Raw genomic sequence first — 23707 nt, forward strand, 5'->3', positions numbered from 1 at the left:
ATGCAAAATTTGCAGTAATATTTGGTCAACTACTACGATTATGCATCCAGTGCACTTGAAACCAATAGAATTTCGATTCTACACTGACTGTTGTACCAAAAATATAGTTTACTTTGCTAAGTGCAGCCTATGCAATGCTTACTACATAGGTAAGACTAATTGTATGTTAAAAGAAAAAATAATGGAACATCTTAATGATATAAGGAATAGTAAAGTAACTAATGCCTTAGCAAAACATTGTTCAGATTTTGGTTTGCAACATACTTTTCAATTCCTGGTGTTACAGATAATTAATGAAAGTTTAAGAGAAGGTGATATATGCAATGAAACGGAGTATATAGAACTAAGATGGATTGTTGATTTTAAAGCTCATGTATCACCTGGTCTTAACAATGCTGTTTCTTTAAAACCTCTCTTGAGAAAGAGAGGCTTGCAGCACTGATTTATTTTAAGTGTTTTTATTGGTTGTTGACTTGTATTTAAACTGTCTTAACACTTACGTTTTTATTAAGGTCTGAAGAAGAGGGCAACCTCGAAAGCGCTTTCCTTTGTTACTACTTTTGTATTAAAAGTTCATCTTCCAGTCTACACGCCTTTTATTTTTTATATCCACCAGATATGTCCAGGCACTGAAACTGTGACTTAACCATCCCAAACACATGATCTATTATGATTCTGTTTTTTTCTGTGTGCCTCATTATGGAGTTCTTGTTCGGTTGTGTGTGCATTTCTGATGGGTATCATCAACCACGGCTCCAGTGCGTAACCAGCATCCCCACTAGGTGAAACCTCTGAAAGGAGATGTAAGCAAACCGAAAAAAAACCTGGAACCTGAAAAAAGTTCGCTGGAAGAGCCAAATGAGGGTCAGAAACCAGAAGTAAATCCTTTTTAATTTAACGCCAACTAACAAATACGTTTTCGACACAAGTAGCAAGTCTTCCTCAGAAAAAGCACACAAAACATTCCACACTTAAAACACCTTAAATACCTTTACACTGATTCTTAATTGATTAATTATCCAATAGAATGACTACTTTGAATATAACAGAATAAATTAAGGTAAAACATACCCTTTCACATACAACAAAAAAACTTTAAAATTCATTTAAGTGTACATAATAAATATGAAATGTTGATTGTGGTATAAAAAAGATTTATATCATTGAAAAAGACGTACCTACTCAATAAAGTGAATTAAAACCTTAAATACATATTAAAAAAGTTGATTTAATAAAAGGTAATGTTTAAAAATCATGGTATTTCCTTATATGCTTCTAAATAGTGGTACAATACTGCCACCTTGTGTGTCTAAGCACACATTACCTCAAAGTTTTGCTGCTCTAAGTTTAAGAACAGAAGTAATGGACACAAAATCATTTAAACCAGGTGGTTTTGTGGATTCCAGGACAATCTGCCAAAGCAGTTACCTGTATTCCAACCTGGCTTCCCACATTCCACCCGTAATATTCTTAGGAACTATGTCCAGTACAAAAAAGAAAAAGGTAGCCTGTGGACAATCAATGGTGTGACGAAACAATGCATTTTTACTATTTTGTTTTTTAATTTCATAGAAGTGTTCATACATTCGATTCCTCAATCTCCTTTCAGTTTTCCCAATGTAAAAGGATGCACATTGATTACAAGTAACAATATAAACCACCCCTTGAGTATTACAGTTAGCATAACTGTTACTAAAAATGTGCCTGTTCCTTGCCAAAATATGTATTTCACTTGTATTGACTGTATGAGAACATTGTGAACAGGCACCACATTTAAAAGTGCCCTTCTTCCGTGAACCACCTTCCTTGTTACTAGATCCACCAAATTCAAACAGTTGTTTAAAGTTTAAGTCTTTCCGATAAATGAATTTCAGGGGCTGCGAACCCCCTAAATTCAGATCTGAAATTTCCACAAATCTGTTCCATTCCCTAGAAACAAGTTCCTTAATAACCTTAGAGTCTCCTGTGTAATCAAAAACAAATGCTTGTTCCCAATTGTTGGTTTGGTAAGTCACCTCATCATTATCTCTTAACAGTTCAATGCCCATCCCTAAGATGGGTGCAAATCTACCTTTTCTCCCTTGAAAAACACCCTCAAAAACTTCCTGCATTAAATCTTGCGGGTAACCCCTTTCCTCAAACATATCCATAACTTTCTTATTCTCAACCAAAAATTCATCATCTTTGGAAGTCATCCTGCTTACCCTGAGCAATTGTCCCTAAACAAGGTTCTTTTTCTGATAAAATGGGTGGCCACTTTTAAAATGTAGGTAAGCACTGGAAAAAAGTATCTTTGCGGTGTATTTTGGATGAAATCCCTGACCCTGTTTTGTTTAAGGAAATATCCAAGTATATTAATGTTTGTGCATTCAAAGTGAAGGTGAAATCAAGAAAGCTAGTAGTACCGTTTATGTAATTCAAAAATTCAAATAATTTTTTCTACGTATCAGTCCAAAAAATAACTATATCATCCAAGAATCTTCTATACATATTCTAGCAATTGGAATAAGGACTGTGTAGGACAAACAATTCCTCCCACCTGGTCAAAACTCTGTTTGCATAAGTTGGTGCGCATTTGGCACCCATGGCTACCCCTTTGGTTTGTTTGAAGAACTCACCTTGAAAAAATATGAAATTGTTAGTTAGAATGGTTTCCATGAAAGTCAAACAATTCCTAAAGTCATTCTGGGAAAAAGGTTACTGTCTCTCATGCTGTCTTCTAACCATTGGAGTCCTATCTCGTGGAGAATGGAACCAAACAAATCCACAACATCCATAGTAATGAATATAATGTTCGAAGAAAATAGCTGCGGTTGAACTGACCTAAGGAAATCCCATGAGTCTCTAAGAACTGCTTCACCCCTGTATGAAAGTTACTTTAATTTGTCATCGACAAATTTAGCCAAGGGTGTAGTAACCGATCCCTCTGATGAGACAATAACTCGTAAAGGGGGGTCTTGTGGGTCCTTGTGCACCTTTGGTATACTAAACACAGAAGGAACTTTAGGATGTGGATTAATTAAATAATTGTACAAGTCCCCTGTAATAGAACTTTCCAAAAGTAAATCTTGCAAGAGTAAATTAATTTTTGAGTTTGCTATATTAACCTCATTGATCGAGGCTCTTGCATATTTAGTGGTATCATATAACAAATCCTTCATCTTGGATTCGTATAATATGGTGTCCATAAGGACAGTGCCACCCCCTTTGTCTGGTTGCATAATCCTGATCTGGCTATTGTTCTGAGGCCTGTTAGTAGTTTTCTCTCCTCAAGCGACAAGTTTGGAAAAATTCTGTGATTAACAATGGTGTTTCTTATTTCCCTCTCCAATACATTCTCCATATTTCTCAGTTGTGGGTGTAATGGGGGGTTAATTGTACTTTTTTTCATTAAGGGGAACTGAATGAGAACCTAAATTACAGGTATCTTGAAGTAGTAACATTAAATTCTTCTTTTGTAAAAATAACTTTAAGTCTACTATAGATCTTGGTATACTAGCTTTCCTTATAGGAATAAATTTGTGTGTGCTTTTTCTGAGGAAGACTTGCTACTTCTGTTGAAAACGTATTTGTTTGTTGACGTTAAATTAAAGAGGATTTACTTCTGGTTTCTGACCCTCATTTGGCTCTTCCAGCGAACTTTTTTCAGGTTCCAGGTTTTTTTCGGTTCGCTTACATCTCCTTTCAGAGGTTTCAGTGTTTGTGTGAGATGGTGGAGGTTCCAGGGGCTTGAAACCAAACATCAGTCTATCAACCGTGATGAGAAAGGTGAACTTAGAAAGGTTATTGGCCAACTATCGCAGTTGGTCGAACTGCTGACATCAGTTTGCCAATCCATTGTGTTTCTTGCTTTTGGTTCTGGTTCAGGCTTACAGCAATCGCAAAGGACTCAAAACAACGCTACAACGGGTGTTTTACCTACCAAACCCACGTCTGAGGGTTCTAATGCTACGAACCAAACATCGAACGATGATTTCAACAACTTTCCACATCTTCTACGTCCTAGTACCTCGGAGTCACGAGAGAGGGAACAAAAGCCTTTACCTAACGGAAAAGAACTGAATTCTCATCATAAACAAGGTGACATTTATACTTTTTCCCCAGGCTTTGATTTTCAAGCATTTGTGGACAAGGACTATTCTATTTCAGGGGTTTCTTCACACCCTACACAGAGTGACTGTGCAGTGAAAACTTATAAGGAGAATTTAGAAGACCTTTACTTTTATCTAGAAAAATACAAACATTTGGGTTGTGACTGTACCTACCTAAAGGAAAGTTTAGATAAAAAAGTGGTCCCTAAAGGGCTAAGAATTAACAAATTTCCGAACAAAGTGATGGAGGGTTCGGATTTTCATGCTGAATTATTGAACATTTTTGACAATTATGGTTTTGAAGTTGTTAGAGCTATTTTAAGAGAGAATGAAAGAGTCAGGACAGTCACTCCAGAACAAATTGAATGTATTAATACTGCTATTATTAATGATCTTCTTTTCACAGTTGAAAAGGAGAAAAACTTTATTTTAATATTTTTTCTGACATTGAGACCAAATGTATTGTCAATATGAAAAGAAAGCAAGTCAAATTGACAAGAGACCTTAGGGACTACAGGGCAGGTGAGGCATACCCCAAACCTAGACCTGTCAACCGTTGGGTCAAAGAAACCCCTTTTAACAACAACCAGCAACCTGTTGAAAATATTGTTAATGGTTCCGAACATGATGGACAAGAGGTTTTTTATGACCACGATGACAGGTTCTCTTTAGATTACCCACCTCCGTTGCGATGCTCAGACAGGATTCGCAACAAGAATCCAGTATATTACAATTTTCGCAACCGTCGACCGATTTATTAGTGACTACTGACCCAGACATACATTTTCAGATAGTACAACAGGGGACTATTTTAGAATTTAACAACTACAAAATATTCAATTACAGTAGTTTGTCAGTCAATTTGGATTATTTTAAACTGTTTTCTAAGGGATTCAAATTTATTTCTATAAGGAAAGCTAGTATACCAAGATCTATAGTAGACTTAAAGTTATTTTTACGAAAGAAGAATTTAATGTTATTACTTCAAGATACCTGTAATTCAGGTTCTCATTCAGTTCCCTTAAAGAAAAAAAGTACAATTAACCCCCCATTACACCCACAACTGAGAAATATGGAGAATGTATTGGAGAGGGAAATAAGAAACACCATTGTTAATCACAGAATTTTTCCAAACTTGTCGCTTGAGGAGAGAAAACTACTAACAGGACTGCAGAACAATAGCCAGATCAGGATTATGCAACCAGACAAAGGGGGTGGCACTGTCCTTATGGACACCATATTATACGAATCCAAGATGAAGGATTTGTTATACGATACCACTAAATATGCAAGAGCCTCGATCAATGAGGTTAATATAGCTAACTCAAAAATCAATTTACTCTTGCAAGATTTACTTTTGGAAAGTTCTATTACAGGGGACTTGTACAATTATTTAATGAATCCACATCCTAAAGTTCCTTCTGTGTTTAGTATACCAAAGGTGCACAAGGACCCACAAGACCCCCCTTTACGAGTTATTGTCTCATCAGAGGGATCGGTTACTACACCCTTGGCTAAATTTGTCGATGACAAATTAAAGTAACTTTCATACAGGGGTGAAGCAGTTCTTAGAGACTCATGGGATTTCCTTAGGTCAGTTCAACCGCACTTATTTTCTTCGAACCTTATATTCATTACTATGGATGTTGTGGATTTGTTTGGTTCCATTCTCCACGAGATAGGACTCCAATGGTTAGAAGACAGCATGAGAGACAGTCACCTTTTTTCCCAGAATGGCTTTAGGAATTGTTTGACTTTCATGGAAACCATTCTAACTAACAATTTCATATTTTTTCAAGGTGAGTTCTTCAAACAAACCAAAGGGGTAGCCATGGGTGCCAAATGTGCACCAACTTATGCAAACAGAGTTTTGACCAGGTGGGAGGAATTGTTTGTCCTACACAGTCCTTATTCCAATTGCTAGAATATGTATAGAAGATTCTTGGATGATATAGTTATTTTTTGGACCGATACTGAAGAAAAGGTCTTTGAATTTTTGAATTATATAAAGGGTACAACTAGCTTTCTTGATTTCACATTCACTTTGAATGCACAAACATTAACATACTTGGATATTTCCTTAACCAAAACAGGATTAGGGTTTTCATCCAAAATACACCGCAAAGATACTTTTTCCAATGCTTACCTACATTTTAAAAGTGGCCACCCATTTTGTCATAAAAAGAACCTTGTTAAGGGACAGTTGGTCAGGGTAAGCAGGATGACTTCCAAAGATAATGAATTTTTGGTTGAGAGTAAGAAAGTTATGGATATGTTTGAGGAAAGGGGTTACCCGCAAGATTTAATGCAGGAAGTTTTTGAGGGTGTTTTTCAAGGGAGAAAAGGTAGATTTGCGCCCATCTTAGGGATGGGCATTGAATTGTTAAGAGACAATGATGAGGTGATTTACCAAACCAACAATTGGGAACAAGCATTTGTTTTTGATTATATAGGAGACTCTAAGGTTATTAAGGAACTTGTTTCTAGGGAATGGAACAGATTTGTGGAAATTTCAGATCTGAATTTAGGGGGTTCACAGCCCCTGAAATTCATTTATCAGAAAGACTTAAACTTTAAACAACTGTTTGAATTTGGTGGATCTAGTAACAAGGAAGGTGGTTCACGAAAGAAGGGCACTTTTAAATGTGGTGCCTGTTCACAATGTTCTCATATAGTCAATACAAGCAAAATACATATTTTGGCAAGGAACAGGCACATTTTTAGTAACAGTTATGCTAACTGTAATACTCAAGGGGTGGTTTATATTGTTACTTGTAATCAATGTGCATCCTTTTACGTTGGGAAAACTGAAAGGAGATTGAGGAATCGAATGTATGAACACTTCTATGAAATTAAAAAACAAAATAGTAAAAATGCATTGTTTCGTCACACCATTGATTGTCCACAGGCTACCTTTTTCTTTTTTGTACTAGACATAGTTCCTAAGAATATTACGGGTGGAATGTGGGAAGCCAGGTTGGAATACAGGTAACTGCTTTGGCAGATTGCCCTGGAATCCACAAAACCACCTGGTTTAAATGATTTTTTGTCCATTACTTCTGTTCTTAAACTTAAAAACTTTGAGGTAATGTGTGCTTAGACACACAAGGTGGCAGTGTTGTACCACTATTTAGAAGCATATAAGGAAATACCATGATTTTTAAACAACATTACCTTTTATTAAATCAACTTTTTTAATATGTATTTAAGGTTTTAATTCACTTTATTGAGTAGGTATATCTTTTTCAATGATATAAATCTTTTTTATACCACAAACAACATTTCATATTTATTATGTACACTTAAATGAATTTTAAAGTTTTTTTGTTGTATGTGAAAGGGTATGTTTTACCTTAATTTATTCTGTTATATTCAAAGTATTGGATAATTAATCAATTAAGAATCAGTGTAAAGGTATTTAAGGTGTTTTAACTGTGGAATTGTGTGTGTGCTTTTTCTGAGGAAGACTTGCTACTTCTGTCAAAAACGTATTTGTTTGTTGGCGTTAAATTAAAGGGGATTCCCACTAGGTGGCCATATGGGATGTCCCCACTGGCAAATCTCTGGTACAGCTGGGTCATATCCCAGATGTAGGAGTCGTGATAGCTTCCATGGCTGCCAGCACACACATTCATTATAATGCCCCTGGCATTGCACATGATCTGGCCGTTAATGGAGAGGAAGCCCTTGTGGTTTATATATACCCCCCTCCCCCCCTTCTCCCCCCCCCCTCTTTCACTTACCCATTCTTTTATCTGCGTTTTTACTTTTGCACATTTGCATTTATTGTTTATGTTGATTTTATTCATTCGCTAATCAGGGTAGCATATGTATACTTATTCTATATATATATAAATTATTTATATGCATTTCTATGTGGTCTTTAATAAGCCCATTTTCATTGGGCATGAACTAAAAGTTTTTACTATCCAGGCAGGTTTTGTTGTACTTTGGGCTGAGCATGGTTAGTGTGGAAGTACTTTTAAACTTTATAAATAATCTAGGATAATATGATCATTTTTTATATATACTTTTTAATGTTGACTAAATTAAATTAATGTATGGTTTGATGAAATCTTGAGAAGTTTTTATAGTGTCTTGCCAAACATGATTATTTTTAAAGTGTGAGTTTATTTCTTTGAATTGATGTAAATTGCTTTTGCCTGCCCTAATTACTTGTTAATTAGGGCGTACGCTTTGTATATAAGGACAAGGTATAATTCTGTTTAATGTAACCTGATGAAGCGCACTAGCTAAGTGCGTGAAAGCGCTTGTTCTGTTCCAAATAAATCAATTGTTTTATTCATCGTGGTGGTTCCAGTGATTTGTCAGATTATTCTGTTGTGCTTTTTCGCTGGCACCTTTGGATGGTCGTGCTGGGTTTGGTGCTATTAGTATTGGCTTGTTTGTTCTTGTTCCTGGCTGGCCGACACACGATGGAAATGCCAAATATTGAACTCGACTATGTCCCTGAAAATACTGGTGATGTTGATAATTGGAATGAGCTATTCCATCAACGGGAGAATTCTCTCCTGAACTTTGATACCAAAGGTAATCTTCCATCAGCTGTAAATTCAAATACTGAAAATTTACAAGAATTCTATGGAGCGTTAAGGAGTCTAGAAAATGATCTCTATAAGCTTTATAGGCTTATTTGGCAGAGGAAGCACCTCTTTTTAAAGTTATCCCGCTAGGCATGCACGTCCTCTGCATGCCGAGCTATGGAGAGGCTCATCCGGAGCTCCTACGGAGGTGGCAACAACTAAATATTGACCTTGGTAACAATTACATCAAGCTACTTATTGATTATTTCCAGCCCATAGAGAATGAACTTATCACCAAAGTTGAAGGTGAGCACAAGAATTTGACTTTACTGTTTAAGAGTGACTTTTGTGTGTCTAAACTGAACAATATGTTGAAACAACTAATGTTCTATAGTAACAAGCTAGAATAAATTAAGCTTAGGAAACTTAAGCGGGACTGTAATGACTTTCAATCCGGCCACATTTTTATGTGGCCGAGGTTTAATGAAACAGTTACCTCAGGGGAAACTAGTGAGCAGACCAATGTAGCTCCAAATAGCACAACCAGTACGACCAACCGAACTGAATCGGTGAGCAGTGCTTCCAATAATATTACTTCTACTTTTGCCCAACCTGAAGTGGATATTGCTCTGTCGACTTCTTCAATACCTTGCAACCAGCAGGGCCTAAAAATAGTGACGGGAGGAGCAAGACCTAAGGATGGTGTATATCAGCTGAATACTGCCCCAGAAGCAGCGACTGCTTTAAACTTCCCGCTACCCTACAAACATCGGGCGCAGGCGCGCTCGACAAGCAGAGGAAGGGGCAAATGCAAGATGTCGGGCGAGAACCGGGATACCAGGAGGAAGAAATATTAAACACCTTGTTCTTTAACATGTCATCCCGAGCCTTAACTGAAGCAGAATGCTCTGTACTGAATAGGGGACTTTCTTTCATTCCCTCCAGAGGGAGCGAACTATCCGATACCCTTATCATGCTCCGCAAATTCACTAGAAAAGTGGCCCTTAAACTCCTGTATAAAGACTCTGGTAATGATGAGTTTACATACAATGTTACAGCTTTAAAAAGAAAGAGTACTTTTGTGCCGCCTCTACCAGGCTCTGTTGAATGTTTTCAACGAGCTTGTGAACATGATTTTTATATATATTACAGAGAGAAGCGACACAGAAGACTGTTTGTCAACATGAATACTGCACAGAAACATGGTTTAGATTCTTTATGTGATGATGACAGTCTGGTGTTTAGGCCGGCCGACAAAGGGGGGGGTGTTGTAATAATGGATGTTAATTTTTATAATGATTTGATGAAAGAGATGTTAGAAGATGACATGGCTTATTCTCAAATAAGCAAAGTGGAAGTTGCCTCGGTTATTAGAAACGTTCATGATACCATATATGATCTTTTAATGTCTAGATGTGCTGACAAGTGCCTATATGAGTTTCTAACTATTGAGGCCCCATTGATTCCCATAATTAAAGGGATGCCTAAGGTGCATAAAGGGGTATATCCCCCGCCCCTACGACCAATAGTATCTGGAAAACTTTGGGTTACTGAGCATGCCTCTCAATATATACAATCCAAGTTAGGCCCACTGGTAGGAATGATACCTACCATTCTGAAAAATTCTTTCAAATTGTTGGAAGACCTTAAAGATGCTTCCTTGCTTGCAAATATGAAGTCAGATACCCTAATGGTTACGTTAGATATAAAGAGTTTATTTACCAGCATACCTAACGATTTTGGCATTGAGGCTGTCAGGAGTTGTCTAAATGAATGTGACAACATGAATAATAATGACCAGCTAACCATTTGCACTTTGTTGAATTTAATACTAAATAATAATATCTTCATGTTTCAAGACAAGGTGTATAGGCAAACATGGGGGGTAGCCATGGGCACCCCCTGTGCTAATGCCTATGCGAATATAGCAATTTACCAATGGGAGAGGATGTATATTTTTAATGATAAGAATTTTATTGCTAACGCTATTTTATACAGGTGATTTGTTGACGATATCCTCCTTTTTTGAAATGGTAGTATCGAATCTCTGAATGACTTTGTTAACTATATGGGGTCAACTACATCCTTTTTGGATTTTACTTATGAATTTTCTTTCACCAGTGTCAATTATCTTGATGTAACTGTAACCAAGAATGATATGAATGAGATTACAACCTCCCTATATAGAAAGCCTTGTTGGAGGAATGACATACTCCACTATGAGAGTATGCATCCTAGGCACATTTTTCCTAATGTAGTAAAAAACCAGATGGCTAGGGTAACCAGACTGTGCAATAATGTTGATGATGGTGATTGTTTACTGGATTTTCAAGCAAAATATTTTATAAAGAGGGGATATCCTCCTCAGCTAGTAACGAGTTTTGGAAGCAATGTTACACCTGCTCAGGGAACACATCCAGAAAAATGTTCTTATAGATATTCTACCAGAATTACCAGGAGTATGGTACAATACGATCTCAAATACACTAATGATGTAAAATACATAAAGGACATCTTATGTAAGAACTGGAAGTTGCTTAGTATGAATAGAGATCTGTTGAAAGTTGTAGGGGAGTATCCCAGTTTTAGATATAGCAATTGCCTTAATCTGAAAAGATTGTTGTGTAGGGAGAAAGTGAAGTTTGTACCTCCTGATATAAGGGTGAAGTTTAGGCAAGGAACTTTTCCCTGTAGGAAATGTTGCACTTGCAAGTTTATTACGGTTGATCAGAAATATGAAAACATGGAGTTAGGTATTATGTTTACACCGAACTTTTATGCTACTTGTGATACTACTAATGTAGTCTACTTGGCTACATGTGAAAGCTGTGAAGCCTATTATGTGGGAATGACCACACGTAGACTCAAAGATCGGGTCTACAATCATATATATGACATACGAAAAGTAAATACAAACAATGTTTTAGCTAGACATTGTCAGTCATTCCCGACACATGTATTTAAGTTTAGGGTTTTACAGATTCTGTATCCCAATAGGAGGGAAGGGAATATACCAGGAACCCTTGAGTTGAATGAGTTAAGGTGGATTTTAACCCTTAGGGCGCATTTAGAACCTGGCCTGAATACGGCCCTTAGCATTAGACCTGCACTTCTATAAATAACCACTGATGCCATTTGCCTTGTGGTTTCTTGTTTCACTTTCTCCCCTCCCCCGTGCTCCCTTACACAAGAGCCCTGGGTCGACTGGGTTAAGATGATAATAATCTTCTATGATGTAAGCAGATCCTGGCTTGAGTTTGGCTCTGACTGTTGATCTATGCCTTTATGAAATGTTTTTGATATTTTATTTACACTGTGTTTATTAGTTATTTATCTTTTTGTTTTTCTTTTCAGCCCTTGTTTCCCTCCCTCCCTCCCCTTCTCCCCTTTTCACTTACCCATTCTTTTATCTGCGTTTTTACTTTTGCACATTTGCATTTATTGTTTATGTTGATTTTATTCATTCGCTAATCAGGATAGCATATGTATACTTATTCTATATATATATAAATTATTTATATGCATTTCTATGTGGTCTTTAATAAGCCCATTTTCATTGGGCATGAACTAAAAGTTTTTACTATCCAGGCAGGTTTTGTTGTACTTTGGGCTGAGCATCGTTAGTGTGGAAGTACTTTTAAACTTTATAAATAATCTAGGATAATATGATCATTTTTTATATATACTTTTTAATGTTGACTAAATTAAATTAATGTATGGTTTGATGAAATCTTGAGAAGTTTTTATAGTGTCTTGCCAAACATGATTATTTTTAAAGTGTGAGTTTATTTCTTTGAATTGATGTAAATTGCTTTTGCCTGCCCTAATTACTTGTTAATTAGGGCGTACGCTTTGTATATAAGGACAAGGTATAATTCTGTTTAATGTAACCTGATGAAGCGCACTAGCTAAGTGCGTGAAAGCGCTTGTTCTGTTCCAAATAAATCAATTGTTTTATTCATCGTGGTGGTTCCAGTGATTTGTCAGATTATGGTTTATATATACCCTACCCCGCTTGCCGGGTGGTGTTTTGATGTGTACGTGCATGCAGTCTATAGCACCCACTACCTCAGGGTGTTCTGCTATTTGGTGGAAGAGATGCATATTGCTGATCAAGGCCTCACGGTTGTTGTGGAAATATATGTGCTCACTGGCATGTGCTGACTTGGCATCCAGGAACTGGGGTTGGGAGGGTGACCTAATGGTTAAGGTGTTTGCCTTACAAACAGAAGGTGCAGGGTTTGAGTCTCACAAGGGATAATTGGCTAGGCTTAAAATGGTTCACAAGGACAGTTAGTCTAGTACTAATCTATGAACCTATGGTTGAATACCCTGGATGCTGATGCCTGTGATATTCCCATGACATCCCCAGTAGGCCATTGGAAGGTACCTGTGGCTAGTATTCTTAAGCCTACACATACCTTGGGATCCACTAGGATGGGTTCCCCTCTGTTGGTTCTGTGTGTGAGGCGTGGCTGGCACAGTTCAACAATTTGCTGTAGGAGGTCCCTGTCCACCCTATAGTGCTCCACTATCTCCAGTTCATGTAGCCCCTGGTAGGTTATCCTGGGTCTGTACACTCTTCTCTTTCTCCTCACTGTGGGTTGATCATCAGCATTCTCATCCTCATCACCTTCAGCCTCTTCCACATATTGATTTATGAGGGTGACAGCAGCCTCTATCATTTTGTTGGTCTTGTTAGGTAAAATTTTACCATTTGTGTACATCGGTGGTGTAGAATTTGTGGAAAAAAACACAGTAAAAGGTGTTTGCATAATTTATAGTAGTGTGCTGGGTTGGGCTGCTGCCTGTGTAATTGGCTGATTCTGATACATTTCACCTGCCAGATATGCTAGTTCTCCTTGATTACCTTCCTACTGCTGTTTTCCCTTCCCATTGCCTTCCTGTTTAAGCCCCAAGGTGCGCCATGCAAACCCAGTTCTCAGATCTGAACGGAGCTGCTATTTCCTGTTTTTTTTTGTTTTTTTTTTAAATGTGGTGCATGGAGTGCACACTCTTTTAGGCAATGTAAATACTGCTAGGCAGCTTCAGACACACCCCCTTCCTTAGCTTTGCTTAGCTAAGTGCAAACAAGGGCCACTTTGCTCCAATAAGCTTACAGCAGTCATGACACTCCCCCTCATGAGGTCATCTAGCTCTTAGGCTTAGACCATGGTGTTATTGCACCTACATGGCTGGGTGCAAGCTAGCACTGAGGGGAAATCTGTGATTCAGTATCAGTCCCCTCATTTTCATCGAACTGACTGCTAATGCATGGTTACAAAACTGACACTCAGCCTTCCCCCTTAGCAACCACTATTCCATGGTTTTGTTGTGTTATGCATGTCATTGACTATTATGGTAAAATGGTAATTTTGGTTTAAAAGCTTATTTCCAGCTATTTTTCTTATTTTCAGGCCAATCCCATTTGCGCACCGCTGCTCTACACTTAAACGTCCAAAATCGGCCAAAAAAAAGGGTTTTTTTTTATAATTTTGAAACTATTTTTCATGCCTATGGCCATATATTTGGCCATTGGCATGCCTAACCCTTATAATACATGCTTTTTTATGAGCTGTCATGCCTCCGTTTTGCAGTTTGCAGAAATGTATTCAGCTACTGGCTGAATACATTTCTGCAGTCTACACTATTCCTGCATGGATGCCTTCCTGCTTCCTGGATTGCTAATTCACCTTATTTGCATAGTTCTCACCAGCAAATGAGGTAATTAGCATACAGGGGCTGTGTCTGTGCAGGAATAGTGCAGGAACACTCGTGCACGGCCCGGGAGCTTGTTCCTGTAGTGCACGTCGGCCACATTGCCTGCAGCAGATCTTGCACTATTCCTGCACACTGTGCAGAGCTTGCTGAATCCTGGGGATGATGTTTTTAGATATAGTATATACAGTGTGATGTTAGATGTTTACAGAAGTTTATGCAGGGAACAAGGCAGTACTTGTACTTTTCTTTTACTTGTCATATAATATTCACGCATAACTTTACATTAGTGTACTATATGCACATACATAACCATTCAAAATGACAAACACATGTACACCTACTAGTCTACATTGCTTGGCCGGAAGCCCATATACTCAAACTTTATATTTGTGAGATGAAAATAACAAAAACTGACATCCAGAACCATACAGTTTTTCCCAGGGCAAGTAAACACTTGACTAATGTGAGGAAATATGCCCTAGTTCCCATACTAGTGCAACTCCAGAGTTGATATGTATAGTTGTGGGGGGTGGATACCCCATATAATGGGGTGTGGGGTGCATAGCCCCCATCTTACTGGGTTTTAGATACTACAGTGTATTTTCATATAGTTTTGGGCAACTGTTTACTTTCCCTGGGAAAAATGCATGGTTCAGGATTTTATTTTTCGTTATTTTGTCTCATGAAAATAATGTTCGAGTATTTGAGCTTTTGAGCATGCAAACTAGATCCACACATACACATATAGGTCTGGCTATCAATCTGTATTAATGGGCCTATGCACACATACATATTAAATCGTACTCATGCACAGACAAAAAATTGCAACATTGAGATATTGTATGTCATATATATGTGCACACAATTTTATTGATTACGATGTATCATCACCATATGTTCAGCATACAATAACAGTGTACATTTAGATGCCTCTGTCTACATGATTAGGTATATCTGTATGTTTGCTTATACAATGTCATGTTAGATTAGCACACCTGTTTCTGCTTCTTAGCATAGAAGACATCCACCACCACACCAGGAAGACAGTTTTTGGAACCAGATCCAGGATATGGTGAAAGATGTCTTTATGATATGGATGTGGGAGCTGATAGCTAACTTCTTTTATAAGTTAGCATGGACCATGTCCAACTCATTAGAGGAGATCACTAGAGAGATCTTTCATTATATCCATCCCTGTTGGAGTGGTCCCTCAAGAGCATAAGTTTTGTCTGAGTGATCTACTTTTGTAATGCTGCCATCATGGAATTTTCCATATTCAAATATTTAAAGTCTGTGCACAATTGTGCAGACATTCCATATTGCTGTCATAGTTTTCTGACATGCATCATAATGTACACTGCACATATCATGTCATATGTGACTTCATCTTGCTGCTGCTGTATGACATACATTAACGAATGCCACTTGCGTTACATTGTTATTTACATAATCAACCCATGCTGTCATTACTGTATACCTTGCTCCATATTGGCATGAATACTTCTCCTTCAAGCTGTGTGTGTGTGTGTGTGTGTGTGTGTGTGTGTGTGTGTGTGTGTGTGTGTGTGTGTGTGTGTGTGTGTGTGTGTGGCATGTGTGCCCTCTATGCATGCAGTGCAGCATAAAATTGCTATGTCTGATAAACTCTGGTCATGTGTGTGACAGATATAACTGTTGCAGTTAACATAATGTGAGTGGTACATGACTGTTCTGCTTCTGTTGTTCCTGTATATATTTAGGAGGGATGGCAGTAACTCACATACTACATTTACATACCATTGTGTTGGCAGATGGCTCTAAAACACATACTTTAGCCAAGTTTGTCGACAACAAGACCAAAAGATTATGGGTAGATAGGCAACAAATTTTGAAAGATTCGTGGGATTTATTGAAAATCATTTCTGATATAGCTGATATAGATAATATTACTTTTGTTACTATAGATGTAATGGATTTATTTTCTTCTATTCCCTATAAGGAGGGTATTGAGTTCTATGAAGAAATTATATACGAAGACAATAATTTGACAAATAATGACAAACAGGCATCTGTCTGGTTAATGGATATGGTGCTGCAAAACAATTTTTTGTTCTTTAATGGCGAATTTTACAAACAAACACAAGATGTGGCTATGGGTGCAGCATGTGCCCCCACTTTTGCTAATTTGGTAATGGCAAAGTGGGAGGAAAAATATGTGTTGGAATGTGCATTTAGTAAATGGTGGGTGCTATACCGTAGATTTCTTGACGACATAGTCCTTTTTTGGACAGGAAGTGGAGAGAAATTAAATGAATTTTTAGAATATTTGAATCACACTACAAACTTCCTGAAATTCACTTGGACAATTTCTAATACCTCTTTAAAGTACTTGGACGTGGAAATTTATAAGAAAGGTAGTACTTTAGAAACCAAAGTGTATAGGAAACCCACTTATTGTAATACTTATTTGCACTATAATAGTGCACACCCTACACATTGTAAGAGGAACATTATTAAAGGCCAGTTTGTGAGGGGTAGCAGGATGACCAGCAATGAAGAAGACTTTATGAGAGAATGTGATACACTAGGGAATATGTTTAGAGACCGAGGCTACCCAGAAAAACTTATTAAAGAAATCAGACAAGAAGTTGAAAAAGGAAGAGAAACTAGATTCGCACCTAACATAAGCAAGACTATAGATAAAGAACAAGAAAATTACAACTTAGCTCTTACCTTAGAGTATAATGGTGTTAATAACAATATAAAACAAATTTTTCATAGAGAATGGAATAGATTCATTAATTTAACTGACATAGAGAAAGCAGAAAATATTCCAGCTAAAGTAGTATATAAAAATGCACATAGCCTAAGAAATATTTTGGAAAATAAGAAACTTAACAATTTGAATGACAAAAAGAAAAAAGGTACATACAAGTGTGGCAGATGTGCACAATGCCCATATATATTAAATGGGAATAGTATAAATATTATGAGTAGGAATAGAATAATAACAAATGAAGAGTATTACTATAATTGTGAGTCTATGGGCTTAATATACTTAGCGTTTTGTAAAATTTGTTATTCATTCTATATAGGGAAAACGAAAAGGAAGCTTAGAAGGAGAATCTATGAACATCTTAATGATGTCAAAAATTGTAAGGAGACTAATGCCCTTTATAGACATACTAAGGAATGCCCGGAAGCAAGTTTTGTATTCACAGTTATTGAACATACTGAAAAAGATATAAGAGGTGGGCTATGGGAGGAGAAGATAGAATATAGGGAGCTCTGGTGGCAAATCACACTAGAGTCCTATAACCCACCAGGTTTGAATGAATATACAAGTATATTACCCATTTTAAAGTTAAGGGCAGCTAAATTGTAACACATACTTGAATGTATTTAATAAACTTGTGTCTAGTGTAATACCCTACCTTTATTATTTATTTATATAATTTTTATCCCTTTAAAGATTTTAAATAATATTTATTCATAAATAAATTTTAACTCCTGTGTGTTTTAGCTATATAATAATTATGAAATAGCAGGAATTAATTTATTAAAGTTGTGTATTACTATGGTTACATTTTTTAGAAAAACTAACACTCAGTAGCAAATTGACAAACAGCCACTAGATGGCAGATAAGTACATGCTACTTTCGTCTGTTCATGATTTAAGCAATTGAAATTTTATACAGTTTTTTAATTCAAATATATACTATAAATGCATTGTATTTAAATAATGTCACATATTATTGTTGAATTTATTTGAGTCTAGAATTTCCAGGAATGTTTTATACATATTAAAATGTTTTCATAATAATAAGGACAGACAGTTAATTAGGAAGATGCTTTTTTTTAAAAGTTTTAATTTATTAAGAATTTGGAGGGATTTTTTTAATTGATTCATTAAATGGGGTATAAATAGCAGATGGATTAGTCTAACAAAGTACATCTGATGAAGTGTTGGGATATAAACGAAAACGCAGTTGGAATAATAGCGTTTATGCTGTGGCTTTTCCTTTGCTGTTATGTGGTTTAACTTCTGATCGTGACTGTTGTGGAATAAAATATTGAATATTCAAGCTTCCTGGTTTTCATCCATTCCATTACATTCACATACTACATTATTCCAATTTGTTTTACATAATACAGTCAGGTGGGTCAAGTGTATTTATTTGCACACATTATGTGTATGCATTGCATTAATTTGTGTATTGGCTATTGCTGTCCTATGTCTGTTCCACAATATCACACATCTTTGATTTTGCAAGGTAGGTAATGTTCTTGATTCATGCAGTCCCACTGGCACAATGTGGCATGTACTGGCACATATTTTACCTTGTTATATTAGAGTACTGTGACAGGTACTTATGAACATGTATTGTGTGTCATACACTGGCACTTAAATGTTGTATTAGAGTACTGTGACTGGTATATATGAGCACATATTCTTGACATACTGCATTAACATCCATTGATCCCTTACTGACTATATAAACAAGATGCTTTCTTTAGTATCATTCAGGGCTCCCTTGTTTGTTTGTATCTTGATCATATCAATAGCCAGTCTTTATGATAACAGCTTATATTAGAACATGTATGCATGGATTTATATACATATCCATATGTATGCATTTGTAGTACATATGCACTGATTTACATGGATATACACATATATGGCCATAATATGACCAACACACAACTGCCTTTGTAATATATGACTGCTTACATGCACTTATTCCATTTTTCTGTGCTGTACTTATGTACACAGGGCTATGCTTTGATCAGTCCTACACATGTATGGTAATATTTATATTAATAATTGTCATTGTGCTACCTGTTGTGTTATGTTTGCATGACTGTATGTATGTATATGTGATGCTCAAACCTACTTTTGTTTCATACCTATGCCATTTGCAGTTTAACTGTTACACTTTGCCATGCTGTTTGTGTCATTTGTACAGACATGTTTATAGCCATCCCCAATGCACTATGTGTCAGATGTTGGCCATTTGCTTCAATATAACTTTCAAGGACTTCCAGTCCATCTTGTGTTATACACACATGAATATGCAATGTACCTCCTTAGCTATGGTTGCCCTACTTTATTCTGCACCTACTTTCTCTTGCGGGCATCTCCTCACTGATGTTGGCCTGTATTCTCCATCTCCCTTCCCCCTTATATCTCTGGCCTATGTGTTTCTCATATACATGGCACACGTTATGCATATGTTTACTTTCCTATATGGACTCATAGGTGTAATGTAGATGTTCTGGTGCAATATTCACTTGTGCCACCATGATGGGTATCATACACATGCAAGGCAAATGCACACAAGGTGGTGATAAATGAGTAGATTCCAACATTGTTTATGTTGTACTTGTGTGTTGTGCATTACCCAATGATTTATATGTTTCATGTCTATGCAAAGGTTTGCATTCCTTAACTTTCATTAATTATATATCTATTACAAATTATGTTATATTCCATGCCATTGGTGTGGGTATGTGTTATAAACCCTCTTTCTCTGTGGCTTGTGTTATATCATTGCATGTCACACATATACAATGTATACCTGACAACCCTTTAGGGTTGTGTCGTGCATAGCATATGACTTTGGCATATGGATCCCATTTCCCTTGTGTTTGTGGTGCATATACTTATTTTTTTATTACACAACCACATTAATATTTTGCTGTGATACTGCTGTTTGGCACTGTGCTTGTTTTTTTTTTGTCTATTGCATACAGGGTTGGAGGTTCGAGTCTGCTCTCTGCCCCTGCATTTGTTCATCCATGCTCTGTTGAGTGGCTTACACTTGCACTGCTGACAACCTAGTGGATGACTATATTCTATATCCATTGATGTACTGCAACAAGGACACTCCCTATGTAGTGTTCTCCAGTATACACATAGCATTTGTCATACTCTTTCTGGTATCACTGTCATATAGTTTGCAACATCTCAGCAATGAATTGTGAATTGGTATATGTATATTTTTGCATTCACCATGGCTGGTATGTATCCCTACCCTGTTTGAGAATTTTTTTTTTTTTTACTTAAATGGATTTTATTATTTTTTTAAATAACAAGATAATTAGTTATACATACTTAAACATGATAATTAATGAACACAAAATTAAAGAACTTAACTATATAAATTATGTACAATGTTCTGAAAGAATCAATAAAAAAGAGGTTTAAAAAAATCAATAAATAAATAAACAATGTATACATAACTTCTGATTATTCTTCAAGGAGAGGCAGAAAACATTTGTAATGTGTCAATAAGAGATATGACTTTTTACCAGGGACTGTTGCTAAAGGGTTTAGGATGAATTTTGAATTATTTGACTTTAGTTTCTTTCATCGCAATTTATTTTAAATGGGATAATACGTCTTCAATGAGTAGAGGAGAAGTTGAATTCCATTTCTTTGTGATGCTTTTGCTGGCAATTACAAGTATTACCCATAATAAAAAAAAGAGTATCTTTATTCAAAGATGAACCTTTATTAACATTAAATACAATTAATGTTTTAGTTAGTGAAAAGGAATTAAAAATAAAGCTTTTAAAAAATAATCTATATCATTCCAGTTTTTTTTAACCTAGAACAATCACAAAATATATGTAACTGATTCATTTTGCATACTTGTGAACACCTCCATAAAGATATATACTCAGATTTATTAAATTTAGCTATCTTATTATGAGTTACAAAAGCTCTGTGTAAACATTTTCATGTGAAAATACTCCAGTATTGTGACCAGGAAGTATATTTTATAGATAATAAAATCTTAGATTTGCTTTCTTGAGATAAGTTAGCAAGATAACCCATAGTGACATAATTCCAAAATGTTTATTGTTGTTGAGTTTTATGGTTTATTAGTATTTTATATAGTTTGGAAATAATGTTTTTTAAATTGGGTTTGTTGTATATAACTTCATAAAATAGTTTATTAGAGCTGTTCTAGCTTTGAAAAAGGAATTATTAAGTATTTTGCAAAGATCCTGTGAGAGGGTTAATATACTTTGTAATAGTAACCAGTCCTGTGAAGACAAGTTTAATTTATTCATAATATGTTGAAGATCAATAACTTTATGTTCTTTAATGCACTGTTGCCAACAAATGCAATTATCATCCCATGAAATTATTGTATTCTTATTTGTTTATCAAAAAAGTGCAATATTAAGGGGTATTGGAGGTTCAAACAGATCTTAATATTAACATTGGCATTAATACATTTCCTAAAATCATTAAGTACAGTATCTACAGGTTTAAAATTTGTTGGGTGAGAAATGTTGCATTTTAGGATATAACAGAGAAGGTACCAGAGCTTATTGAGATGATCTAGAGAAAGGTTTGTTGAAATATTATTTTCATTTTGCAGAATGGTTAAATGCAAATATTTCCAGTTAGAAGAATAATTTGGATCCACCCAATTCAAAACAATTTTAAAAAGTGAATCTTTGATGTAAGTTTCAATATCTGGAAAGCTTATCCCTCTCTTATCCCGTGGTCTAATGGGGTCTATATTATATGTTCAAAGTCTGAAAACTTTGAATCTCATATGATCGACTCCATATGAGTGAAGTTTTCAAACATCGAACATAAAATATAAACAAACTAAAAATAAAAACTACCTGAATGCTTTATGCAGGGGGCAAGCCCCCCTGCACACCCACACCCCCGCTACTTAAATATACCAACTCTGAGATTGTACTACATTGAAGTGAAGGGAAGTATTCCCTATGGCGATCTCCATTGAAATGTTCAGTGTTTGAAAACTTTGCTCATATGATGTCAATCATATGAGATTCAAAATTTTCATACCTTAAACTTATAATATAGACCTGGTCTAATGTGATGCATGTGTACTATTCTCTTCATTTTTGGAAACCAAAGAAATTTTAATAATATCTTATTTATATCATTGATAAAATATTTACTGGAAGAAATTTTAAAGCTTGGATTATATAAGATATTTGCTAAAAGAATCATTTTTATTATGTGGAGCTTGTCTTCAAAGGGAATAAAAATGTTATTCCATCTAACTACAGAATTTTTAATTATATTTATAATATATAATAGTATTAATGGTTTCTTCCATTGTATTACATAAAACTATACCTAAATAGTCAAGTTATTGTGTTTGTCTCCTTATAATACTATCTTTGCAATTTGTATTTTTATTTTTTTATTAAATTGAAGACCATTGATTGAAAAATATTAATTGAATATTCTAATTCTAATAAAGTTTCTTTAATGTTAGGAAGTGTTAGGTTCATAGGTTCATAGATTAGCACTAGGCTAAGTGCCCTTGTGTGCCATTTTAAGCCTAGCCAATTACCCCATGTGTGAATCAAACACTACACCGTGCATCTGTAAAATAAACAACTTAACCATTATGCCAAACTCTCACCCTCCCCTAATAGTATAATAGTATATTGTCTGCAAATAACATAATTTTGGATGAATAATGATTATATATGTCAATACCATTAATCTTTGGATTATTTCAGATTAGAATGGCCACAATTTCAATACCTAATGCAAACAAATTGGGGAACAAGGGACATCCTTGTTTAGTGCTTCTTGATAAAGAAATATACTCTGAAGTGAAATGTCTTAGTTTAATATAAGCTAAATTATTATTATAAATATTCTTAAAACAGAAATGAAAGAAGAGGGGAAATTCAAACAAATTCAGAGCTTTAAATAAGTAATTCCAGTTTAAAGAGTCAAAAGCCTTTTCTCTGTCTAAACCAATTACTATGGCTTCTTTGTTTTTTTGCATTCAGATACTCAATGAGGGTTAATATTCTTCTAATAATATGTGTGTGTCTGTTGTATATGAAACCAGTTTGATCATCTTTGATCATGTAGGTCAAAGGTAATTTTATTCTGTCAGTGAAAATGGAAATAAATGTCTTATAATCATTGTTTAGAAGGGAAGTCGGTCTATAAGAACTGCATAATTGAGGATCTTTATTCTCCTTTAGAATAGGAGTAATTAGTAAATATTTCCAAGATAGGAGAAACTTTCCTTGTGAATGAAAAGTTTTATAAAAGAAAGATGTAATAGATGGATACAAATGTATAAATTTCTATAATTAAACCAGACATTCCTTGTGCTTTGTTTGATTTGAAATGTTTAGTTTTCTCACTAACTTCTTTATGTGAAATTTGTGATTGAAGAATTATTTTTAATTCCTCGGAAATTTTCTTAATGTTAAGGGAGACTAAATTTAATCTTGAGAGGTTAGCATCCATATTAATACAGTTGTTTTGGACTATATAATGATATTTACATCAAGAATATCTCCAATCTCTGAAACCTACTTTTTTACCTTCATGTAGTAAATTAG

At 35.5% G+C, this 23707-nt stretch overlaps 1 protein-coding gene across 1 annotated transcript in view; it reads left to right on the forward strand.

The window, feature by feature from the left end:
* The first annotated feature begins 8527 nt into the window (after positions 1 to 8527).
* LOC122795997 (trace amine-associated receptor 13c-like) overlaps positions 8528 to 23707 on the forward strand; it is a 56709-nt gene continuing 41529 nt past the window's right edge. The window contains exons 1-2 of the mRNA XM_044064503.1: positions 8528 to 8642; positions 8753 to 8941. Coding sequence (XP_043920438.1) covers positions 8528 to 8642; positions 8753 to 8941 — 304 coding nt within the window. The remainder of the gene's footprint in view (positions 8643 to 8752; positions 8942 to 23707) is intronic.

The sequence above is a fragment of the Protopterus annectens genome, chromosome 1.part0 (genome assembly GCF_019279795.1).
Source record: "Protopterus annectens isolate FY-2018-M chromosome 1.part0, PAN1.0, whole genome shotgun sequence".
NCBI classification, from domain to species: Eukaryota; Metazoa; Chordata; order Ceratodontiformes; family Protopteridae; genus Protopterus; species Protopterus annectens.